This window comes from Rutidosis leptorrhynchoides, chromosome 3 (genome assembly GCF_046630445.1).
Source record: "Rutidosis leptorrhynchoides isolate AG116_Rl617_1_P2 chromosome 3, CSIRO_AGI_Rlap_v1, whole genome shotgun sequence".
NCBI lineage: Eukaryota > Viridiplantae > Streptophyta > Magnoliopsida > Asterales > Asteraceae > Rutidosis > Rutidosis leptorrhynchoides.
This window is the reverse complement of record NC_092335.1, coordinates 395,548,157-395,559,973: the sequence shown is the minus strand read 5'-3', so window position 1 is coordinate 395,559,973 and position 11,817 is coordinate 395,548,157. Positions and strand designations below refer to the sequence as shown.

At 33.8% G+C, this 11,817-nt stretch overlaps 1 protein-coding gene across 1 annotated transcript; it reads left to right on the top strand.

The window, feature by feature from the left end:
• Nucleotides 1-5,530: 5,530 nt before the first annotated feature.
• On the top strand, nt 5,531-11,527 carry LOC139897706 (probable apyrase 6). The gene is made up of 8 exons (XM_071880399.1): nt 5,531-6,488; nt 7,303-7,415; nt 7,720-7,827; nt 8,016-8,070; nt 8,609-8,794; nt 8,921-9,018; nt 9,780-9,976; nt 10,814-11,527. Exons 1-8 carry the CDS (start codon nt 5,801-5,803, stop codon nt 11,085-11,087), a joined length of 1,719 nt encoding a protein of 572 aa, XP_071736500.1. The 5' UTR covers nt 5,531-5,800; the 3' UTR covers nt 11,088-11,527.
• Nucleotides 11,528-11,817: the final 290 nt, after the last annotated feature.

Sequence of the window (11,817 nt, the reverse complement as noted above, 5' to 3'; positions counted from 1 at the left end):
AATTCCTTAATTATATGAGTAAAAATTGTTATGAAAAGCATTACTTATCAAATGTGCCATAATAGTGGTTTCTTGCATAAAATCTCATATATGTTTTAAGCTTCTAAACCCACTCATGCACACACATATGTTTGAACAAATCATTATGATACTAGTAAATCTCATGAATAGTATCTATACTTGACAAACATAAAGCAAAATTATGAAACTTGTCTAAATTTTCAAAAAGAAATGGCACAATTTACTTTCAAAACTTTGTTTTCAAAATGAGTCTAGACAAGGACTAATCTACACATGTTTAGCATATATTTTTTCAAAATTATATAATAAACTTGAATATTTTGCTAAAAAATGTGGCTTTTCTAGGAAATGACCAACACGAGAAATCAACGTATTACAAACAATGGGCAACACATGGAAACTAGAACACTTCATGAAGAGCGCGTTGTTCATCATACTGAATTTCCCAAACTAACTCAACTTTTCACTCAAAACAATTGCTTCTCATTCCTTGAATTTGATGAAGTCATTTATCCAACGTTGATTAGAGAATTTTATGCTCATCTTGATGTTCCAAATCCCGACCACGTTGCATTTCGACTTTTCAATACACCCTACACTTGGTCTCGTGAACAATTTGCAACCGTGATGGCCATTCCTTCCAATGGGCGTTCCTTATATACTCCTTCTACCGATCTAAGATCACTTAACCCCACATTTCCGTTACAACCTATCTTAGCTCTCATTACCATTCCGGGAGCACAACGAAACCTCAACAAACGACTTCGCCTTCAAGATGACGAAATACGCCATGATCTTCAACTCCTATTAAACGTCATTCGCAACAATGTCTATTGTAGGGACCCTAGCGCCACTCACATTTCAGGAACCGAAGTTGTTATCATGTGGTCTCTTCTTACTCATGAACCCATAAATCTCGCTTATCTCACGACTCAACGAATGGGTTATCTTCGAGAGCTAGGAAATCGCCCTCTTCCGTACTCAAACCACCTTAATCGACTTTTCCGATTTGTTGGTGCCATTAATCCTTCTCAAATTCCTTAACCCGAATCCACAATTCCTCTCACCTATTGGGAAGCCCATCCGGTCATCATTATCTCTTCCGACAATGAAGGCTCAACTATCTCCGATGCGTTTAGCACCAACGGCATTTATCATTGAACTATTAATGTTGGTTAAGATTAGGTTTAAGGGCGGGTAGATACAACACTTGTCCTAGAAATTAAAACTTGTTGTGTACTAATTATTGTCATGTACTTGCTATGCTTATTATGTTTGTTGCTCTTTTACTTTCGATTTTGGTTCAAGGGGGAGCCATACTATTGATACGCATGAACGATTGATAAGCTTGTACAATTTAAGGGGGGAGCATTACTCTAGGGCGCACTTAGTTTCAGGGGGAGCTAACCTTTTCTGCTTCGACAAAAGGGGGAGAAAGTGTATGGTAAGTGATGTTAACACTTATGTCGGCTCACATAACTAAACACTTACTCATATATATGTCATCATCAAAAAGGGAAGAATGTTGGTTAAGAATCCAATTATAATATTCAAAAGTTAATCACTTTGTTTTGATGATGACACAAAAGTTAATCACTTACTCATATGTAAGACGACATGAGTTCATAAGCCTACACTATCTCTAGTAAAAGACCAATAGATAAATAATTAACTTGGTAAAATTACTATGCGGCTGCACCACGGTCGACCGTGGGTCTGACCCACCAACGGCTGCAATCCTTTTCAAAACTATGATCTGCGGTCAACCTCACAGACGACTGCAGTTCGACTGCAGTTTTCTCTGTTACCAAATTCATCCTTTTTAAGTTAGACCACTTTGAGGCATCTATAATTTACAAAATATTTTTAAACATACTTATAATAGTTGCCCTTTATGATCTCAAAAGAGTTTTGAAACAAAAGATGTTAATTTTTACTAATCACACCTAATGACATCTTAATGACATTTTAAGCTCAATAAAGGTTAAACATATAAGTATTTTATTTTTCACTTGTTATCAAATGTCATTCAAATAGATACTAATAATGGTTATTAAAAGTCCCAACAAAAGAGTTGCTCTCCCATAACTTTTATGTATCATTTTTATGTATGTGCAATTATGAACTAGTAAGTTGTTGATGTAATAATCTCCAAGTAAGCTCCAACTAGATTCAAACTAGTTCATTTGAAATGCAACAAGATTCCAAAGGACAAAATGCTTCCATTAGCAAAGTGATGAGTAATTAAGAAAGGTTGATGAAGTTTTGGAAGATAATGCTTTGTCAAGAGACAAAATTATGCAATTACCCTATTAAGCAAATAATGACATATGGTCAAAGCTTGAAGACTTTCTTCTTTTATGGACATGTCAACTTCTACACTTATGTCCAAAACAAAAGGGGTAATGGGGATGATTTCAGAGATAATTGACTTTTAGTTGCAACTATTCAACAAAGGAAAATGACAATTTTCAAAGGACAAAAACGGCTATAAGAATCAGATGTTAGAGGTACACGGTCGAATCACGGTCGACCGTGCAGTGAGTCGTACAGCTTCCAGGTAGATTTCTCTTTCTATAAAAGCCAAGGCTTGGAGCATTTGAAGACTCATCTCTTGCACTCATATTTTCTTATACTTACTGATATTATTCTTATAATTCATTGTAATCTTTTAGAGTGATTCTAGCAAGAGTACTTGTAAGCTTAAGTTGTAAGTTTACTTGTAAACTGTCTTCTTAAAGGGATCTAGAAGGTAGTTGTGTTTTCACTAGGTTAGTGCATTAGGATCTTGTGGTAAGAGCTTTAGGTGATTGTGAAGTCTTCAAAGGGACGTAAGGTTTCACAAGTTGCGGCTTGTCGAAGTATTAGTGTTGTATCCAAACACTCCACCGAGTTTGGAGTATCATAGTGAAGAAAAATCTCAATTCGTAGAATTGGGGAGTGGATTAAGGAAGATTAGTTAACATCTTCCCGAACCACTATATATCGTTGTGTTTGTTCTCTCATCCCTTATCTTTTTTATTACATTTACGCATACATATATTTTATACGTAGTGTTTAAGAACAAACATTTTAAATCACACTATATCAAGTTCAAGTTCAACAAAACGTAAAGAAATTTTTTGTAAAATCGACTAAGTAACTATTCACCCCCCTCTAGTTACTTACACAATATGGATCAACCCATGTATGTTCCTACATACACTATATGAGCTGAATATGTAAGCTTGGATACATCTACTTTGGATCAACTATACTGTAATGTTTCATCAATTATGTTTTTATATTATTTTTACTAATTTTTCATCCATTTTCTAATACTTTAATTTATATTTTGATTACAGCTCAATATCCAGAGCTATGTGCTGTGAAAATTTGATTATGAAGGATATTTCAGTGATGCTTCATGTCGGGAATACTTGAGTAATAATATCACCTATGTAGATATGGTTAACATGATTGACTTTTAAGTGAAAAAAGTTTGTGATATTGTACATGAGTTGGGATATGATTTTGTAAGTAACATGTTTTACCATTAGCTCATACCTAACACTATTTTGGATTATAGGTGATGCGTGTGGAACAATACATCGATTACCCTCAAATTTTATACAAGATTCAAACACTATAAATAAGCACACACAACTATCGAGCACTTAAGACCTGGTTATTATAGCACTTTTATGCAAGTATTCATTTCAAGTTCGTCCCAAGAGAGCGGTGCAAGTCGAATAATTGTAACTATTAATTGCCCTAGGGTTTGTTTGATTGGGGGTTTTGATTGATTTTAATTAACAACTAAAACGTGCACAAGTAAACAAACTTAAACTTACAATTAAAACTAGCAAGGAGTAGCAAGTAACTAAATATTGAGATTTAATTCAATTAACTAAGTAGTGTTCACTTACCTAATCCTCTCTATGCTTGGATTGCCCCGTTTTACCCAATTTGCTATCGCATTAGTTGTTGAACAATTGAATGTTTAGCATTACTACCAAACCTTAATCATATTACACTTTGCAAACTCAAATAAGCATTGTATCCTAAGATCAAGTTAAGTATGAGCGGTTATTTAGATTATGCTTGGGTTGAAATCACTTAAAACCCTTCAACTATCAAAATCACTTAAGATAATCGAACACCACTATGTTGACTAAAGGTCAATTGAAAACCAACCTAAACTAAGAACACAATCACTTGAAATTCCTAATTTAGTTGTTTAGATCACTTGAACTGTTGAAGCACAAATTGATTCACTTCTCAAATCACTAAGAGAGCTACACAATCTATGTAATTAAAATAAAGCCTAAAACAATGCATAGCAATGGACCTCATAACTAACACAATAACACTTGCTCATATATTTCATTTAAACAACTTCATTCAATTGATTTAGGGCAAATCCTTACACTAGAGATTCATAGATAAGCAAACACAATCAAATTAGCTAAGCATGGCTAAGATTACACTAATCATAAGCATTGAAATACAAATAAACATCATATTAATCTATTACAAGTAATCAATTCAAAAACTAGAGAATTAAAGGTGGAGATTACAACCCAAATGGTAAAAATAGATAGATCTAATGATAAGATTGCTTGAGCTTTTGCTTGATCTTCCAAATTAGCCTTAATCTCTTTCTTGATGATGAAATTAAGGCTTGTTGATGAAAAATCGTGCTAAAAACTGCAGCTCTCTTTTGTGAAAACCCTATCTCATCCTTTTATACTTGCCCACAATATTCTGCATAAAACAGCGAGGTGCGCCGCACCTTATATCAGGTGCGCCGCACCATATAACTAGAAATCTGATCCTCAAGTTCTGTCCTTGAATTTTGGCTTTTTAGTGTTAAGGTGCGTCGCCTTTTGGATTTGGTGCGCCGCACCACATAACTGCACTTTCAAAATCTTCATTTTTCACTTGGAATTGCCCATTTTGCAATCCCTTTTCATTTTGGATCATGCCCTGCACTTTGGCTCAATAAATAGGCTAGGTTTTGGTCAATTTTACACCAATTTGAGCTTTTAACTTTGAACCGACACTTTTGTGCAAATATACGACTTTCGGGCTCAATGATCTTCAAACCGAATGAAATGAGGGAGATATTGCGAGATAAAACGTGTATAAATAGAGCAATATCAATAGGGTATTAGCAACGCAAAATGACTATTACACACTCGTCTAACTTGATACAAACTAATGTATATAAGTTAACAGTAGTTCGTTTTGGGGATGACTATGAAACCAAATGTAAATATTATGAGATTACCATGCTAAAATAAAACTTTACGATGTAAGATAAATTAATAGTAAATTTTATGGATGATAGGCGTAATTAGGTCATTGGGATTGGGATGTATTTTTAAGATTTTAAGATTTGGGACATAATTTAGCACACAATAATAACCCAAAGGAGCTAACTGAAAATTTTCTGACAATCCACAAGAAAAAATTGAATAAGAAATGACCATCGAAGAAGCCGGTCAAACACGAATCACACACACACACACACCCAAACCTTGAAATTACATCAATCAATTTATACACTAAATTTCCCCCTTTTTAAAAATTAACCATAAACAAAACCCCAATTACAATCGGTTTCCCTCCGATCAAATCAGGAGATCGAGAGATCGGACCGGTATAATTCCGTCGCCGATCCCGCTCTCTCATCTCCAATTTCACCGAAAAACACACACTACTATACATCACACGTTTTTAATTTCTGAAATACACATACAAAAATTTCATATGATTCACATTTAATTTAATTTGAATGCGAAGGTTGAATGCTCGTGTTTCAGCAGCAGCACAATCATCAGATTCACCAAAACCAGCAGAATCCGATTCAACAAAACCAGCAGAGCCCGATTCAACAATTGATGATAATAAGACAATGAATAATAAAAATAATAATTCAATAAATCGAAAGTTTCGCCCTAATCAATCGTTACGTTCTACAAATCTGTTTTCCAGAAATCAAAAGCAATCTCATGTTGCGAAATCGAGTAGTGTTTTCGCCATTGTGTTTGCGAGTTTGGTGATTATATCGTGTATTTATTTATATGTTAATTCGCGTGATTCGGTGACAAAACGGTATCGAATTGTGATAGATGGAGGGAGTACAGGTAGTAGGATACATGTGTTTGAGTATTTGATCAAAAATGGGGCTCCTGGTTTTGATAAGAAAGGGTTAGGGTTAGGTTCGTTGAAAGTTAGCCCGGGGTTATCGGCGTTTATGGACGATCCGAATGGGGCGGGTGAATCGGTTTTGGAGCTTTTGGAGTTTGCAAGGAAAATGATTCCAGAAGATAAGTGGGGGGAGACTGAGGTTAGATTGATGGCTACTGCTGGGCTGAGATTGTTGGATTTGAGCGTACAGGAACGGATTCTGGAGTCTTGTAGGAAGGTTTTGAGGATATCTGGATTCACTTTTCGTGATGAGTGGGCTTCGGTAATTTCAGGTATGAAGATGAGTTGTGATTTTAAGTTCCTAATTTGCCTGCTTTTAACTTGTATCTTGAGCTGATAATTGTATATCCATTGTGGCTATTTGTTATAAATTTACTGACTCGTTTGTTTTTCGAGATGAATTGGTGGTGATTTTAGGACAAACAATGTGAATACATTTAGTGCCGTCAACATACTTAGCAAGAATGAGTATTGATGTTTCACTAAGTTAATGTTTTGTAGCACCAACGTACACATGAATTTTGATCTTATACATTTAGGGTGTGATTGGGTTTGCATTATTTTAGTTTGTGCGGATTTAATAGTACATTTGAAATAATCACCATTCACCGCTTTACCATTTTAATATCAAGTGCATTTTCCCTTCAAATAATGCTAAAATGTGCCTGTTTCTAATGAAATTTGTGCATTCTGTTAAAAAGAGGATATGGTATAAGCACTTAAAAATATGCACTCCCAAACAGAGGTTATACTTTGTTCTTTATATGAAAACATTGCCTTGTCACTTCGATTGACATGTCTTAAAGGTTGAAGCTGCTGGTAAAGGGGAGGGTCATGGTAGGCCTATGTGTCGTTGTTAGAACTCAGAACTAAGTATTATTTGAAGAATGGATCTTAAAGATTTGTTTAGACTGTAATGCTCTTAAGTTTGAGATATTATTATTAGTAATTAGGTCTTGGACAGTACTATCTTAGTAGATTTCTAAATGGGTGCTGAGATATAGGATCTAGCAAATACAATGATTGTATTTTTCTACTTTATGATTTGACTTTAGAACATCAATTTGATGCAAGTGTGTTGTTTAGGGTCTGACGAGGGAGTTTATGCATGGGTTGTGGCTAATTATGCACTTGGCACTCTAGGAGGTGATCCTCAAGAAACGACAGGGATAATTGAACTTGGTGGTGCTTCTGCTCAGGTTTTGATTCTTCTTTGACTATATACTTGTAAATTGTAGTCATAGGGTATATGCGTTGTGATTATTATACAATAACAGTCATACATTACTATTGCTGCTCTAGTATATCAAAAAAGATCTCAATTATGCATCCGAAATCTGATTTCTGAAGGAAATATTATTGGTGTGCAGTGCTTAAGTGATTATGCTCTTTTCAAACACTTAAGTATTATAAACTACTGAACTCTACCATTTTGTGACTTTTAGAGTTTGGAAGCATTTCATATGTGATTGCATTTAACAACCCTTGCAAATAAACTTTCAGGTAACCTTTTTCTCAAGTGAGTCAATACCTCCTGAATTTTCACAGACGATTAAGTTTGGAAATGTCAGTTATAGCCTTTACAGCCACAGCTTCCTCGAGATTGGTCAGGTAAACATTTCTTTTTATTTGTACCTTTAAACTCTATAAATTTGCTTAAGAATTTATTCATTTTTATAAATTTGCTTAAGAATTTATTCATTTTAAACCCATGATAAGCCCTTTGGATGTTGTCACATAGGATATACCATGAGCATGCATGACACTATTTGGTTGATTTATATTTTAACTTTTTGCAGAATGTTGCCTTTGACTTGGTTCGTGGTTCACGCCTCTCAAAAGTTCCAAATTTAGGTACATGTGCCCAATTTCTCTTTTGGCTGTATTCATCCTTCAAAAAGAATTCCATGTTCACGCATCTTTTTATTAGAAGTGACATCTTTCCATCTACGTTTTCTTCATTTTTCAAAAATTCATTTAAACTCATGAGGTTGAAAGCTCAAACCATGTATCTTTATGTACATGTTTTATATATATTTTGTGTAGAACTTAGAATTTTAGCCCATTGACTTGTGAGTGAGTCAATCTGGTTTGCATTATATTTCAAATGTGTCAAACTATGGTGAACAGGTGAAGTTGGTTGAATATGTTGAACGGTTTTAAAGTAGCCAGTTCTTTATCTATACAACCTCCTTATTAAATGTTTTGATTTCTGTTACTCTAATTATAGTTAAAGCATTAGCTATTAACTATTAAGTTCAATTATTTTATTAAACTTTTTAATATATATATATATATATATATATATATATATATATATATATATATATATATATATATATATATACATACATACAATAGATATAACAAAATTTTGTTTATGTTGCTACAGAATTATTGGGGATTAAAGGACCAATTGATCCATGTTCCCCAAAAGGATACAAACATAATCCGATGATTGGAAATCTCACTCCTACTTCTTTAGTTCAAGCAAGTGACCAATCTTCAATTATACATGCGAGTGGCAACTTCTCTGAATGCAGATCTGCCTCCTTAACATTTTTGCAGAAGGACAAAGGTGCATATTTTTATTTTATCATTATTATTTATTTGTTTTTGTATATTTAATGAACATCACTACAATGTCCTTGTGTTTTCCCTGTCAATTTTGCTCATTCGTTATTCATTTTTATTTCGAATACAGAGGAGTGTGCCTATGATCAATGCTACATTGGGTCAACATTTATTCCCAAGCTTCAAGGAAATTTTTTGGCTACAGAGAATTTCTTCCATACGTCTAAGGTTACTTACCACTTCTCATCTATAATATTTAGGGTGCGTTTGATAAAACTAAATGATTTAGCGTTGAATGGTTCATAATCTGAATGATTCAAAGTTTCTGAATAAAGTTAGTTCTGAATGATAATAACTTGTTTAATAATCATTTTGAACGAATAATGTGAATGATGTAAAATTATTATATTAACCTTTGACATGAATAAAAAAGTTACAATATAGTTGTTTAATAAGTGTTCTTGATATAATTTAAAGAGCATATTACATACAATTTAGATGCTTAATGGTTAAGAGATAGTTCCAACCATAAATGGTTTAGCAACCATCTGTCATTCAGAGGTCAGAAACAAACGCACTGAATGCTGAATGGTTCAGCATTCAACGTTGAACCATTTCATTAAGAGGTAAAAAACGCACCCTTAGTAGATGTAGCAAGGTGGGTGGGTCAGATAGACCAAAATGAGTCATTTTATATGCGTCTATAAAAGCTTTTTTGTCGCCTTTGTAATCAATGTGTTTGTTTTCTCTCAAATACAACCCAAAGCGGCCCATGCATAGGTAAATGATGTGAAAATAATAATAAAAAATGGCACCTCTACTATTTATCTTAATTATTTATTATTGTGTGGCTCATCTCAATGCAATTTTGACCCACAATCACATCTTCTGCATATTAAACAGCAAAAAGAACTGACATGTTACATCTAATTGAGAACTATGCTTTCACAATTCTGAACTTTGTGCTTTTTTTCCATGTTTTGTTCTAGTTCTTTGGGTTGTCACCGAAAACGTTTTTATCTGAGCTCATGGTGGTTGGAAAACAGTTTTGTGAAGATGATTGGTCAAAGTTAAAAACAAAGTATCCGGCTTTTAACGATGAAGATTTGCATCGTTACTGTTTTTCTTCAGCATATATTGTTGCTTTACTTCATGACAGCCTAGGTATTGCTTTGGATGATAAAAGGTACTTTTCTTACCACCCTTGAATTATAACTTATATATCAAACCTTTCTATAACAAGAACAGTGTTAGTAGAGGTAGCAAAATGGGTGGGTTGTGCGTCAAAACCTATAGTGTTCATCTAGAGGTCTCATTTAGGTTGACCCAGAACAATATTTGTGTTGGATTTTTATTATTTTGTATTAGTATTAAGTGTGTCGAAGATTCATTATTCATTGATAACATAACTACTTCCCTCAATTTGGTTTAGGAGATTTATCCATAAAAAAAGATACACTTTGATTGACTTCCAATCCTTATAACTCTGTTATTTATTTATTTATTTATTTTATTTGAACTTTTGACTTGTCTAATAAATAACACAGATGTATTAAAATTGCCACCTCCAATTAACACAGCACCTGAAAGTCACTTAAAATGTAAATTTATGCAGAAAATGAATCTGATATAAAAGATCTTTTACTTGTATTTGACACACTAATTGTATATACCAATGTTTTAAAAGCTGATAAAAATGTACCGTGATAAGTTTTATACCATAGCAATTCTCGCCTTTAATCTGCTATCCAGTCGCTTCGCCCACCCATTTTGTCACCTTAACTGAAATAAAACATTGTGTTAACATACCAAGGGAACAGTCAGGAGTTGACCAAGTTTGACTTTGACCGATTTTGACCGTTTCATCGAGTAATCCCAACTTTTGGTCAAGTTTTGATCGATTTTCCGGGTAATCCCGAGTTTTGACCGAGTTCGCTTACTCGCCGAGTTATTCGGAGTTCTGTAACCCGAAACATACCATGCGAGTAAAATAACTGTCTTGATTGGTTGCTGCATTGTTCAGGATCGGATATGCTAGTCAGGTGAATGATATTCCACTCGATTGGGCATTAGGAGCCTTCATATATCAGGTCATGAGTGACGTCGATATTGGAAAATTATACCCAACACAATCTATACTCACTATGGACTCTTCGGTGTTAAGTGGGTTACTCTTCATCATATTTTTCGTCTTTGTAGCATATTATATATTACAATGGAGGAAGCCTAACGTAAAAACAATATACGACCTAGAAAAAGGGAAGTATATAGTTACACGAATAGGTAGGCACACATAAGGTTTGCTTGGTTGGATGAAATGGAACGATAATGAATGAAATGAACACGAATCAAGTAACAGAAACAACAACGTAATGTAAATGAGTCGTTACGCTCCATTTGTGTTCTTATCGGTTCATTGTCTTGGCTTCATAAGTTCATTTGATGATTTGAATGCTACAAATGAAACGAAGTAGACGTGCTTGCGGATGTTATAGTAGTAGGTGTGTTTCGAGGATCATCACATGTAATGGGAAGCCGATGTAATTTAGCGTTGTTATTGTCAATTCTTTGCTAGCTTTGTAAAGAGGGTGCTTAATTTTGTGGTGTATTGGCATCGGTAGATAACAAATATCAATGTTGGTGTATATTGCAAAGTTTGCATCCATCTTTTGCTCTTGTTAAAGTACATTGAAGGACATAAAAATATATTGGTTTCATATATACAATTTGGAATATTTGGCCATATCGAAATGGTGTTACTTTTCAAGATCCGAAGTTTAAAAAACATCTTATTATTGATAGTGTCATTGTTAACTTGTTTGATTAGATTAAAAAAATTCCATAGAATAGAATATAATGATTGGATGCATAACCCTTTAAATTCCTTATAATTTTTTAATGCCTTGGCCCTTGGTAGTTTTATAGAATTTTTGCTCTAAAAAAAGTGTTTTATGTTTTTCAATTTTTGATAACTTATATAAATCCGATATATGATATATGTCTTTTGTAAGTTTTTTTAAAGTTTCG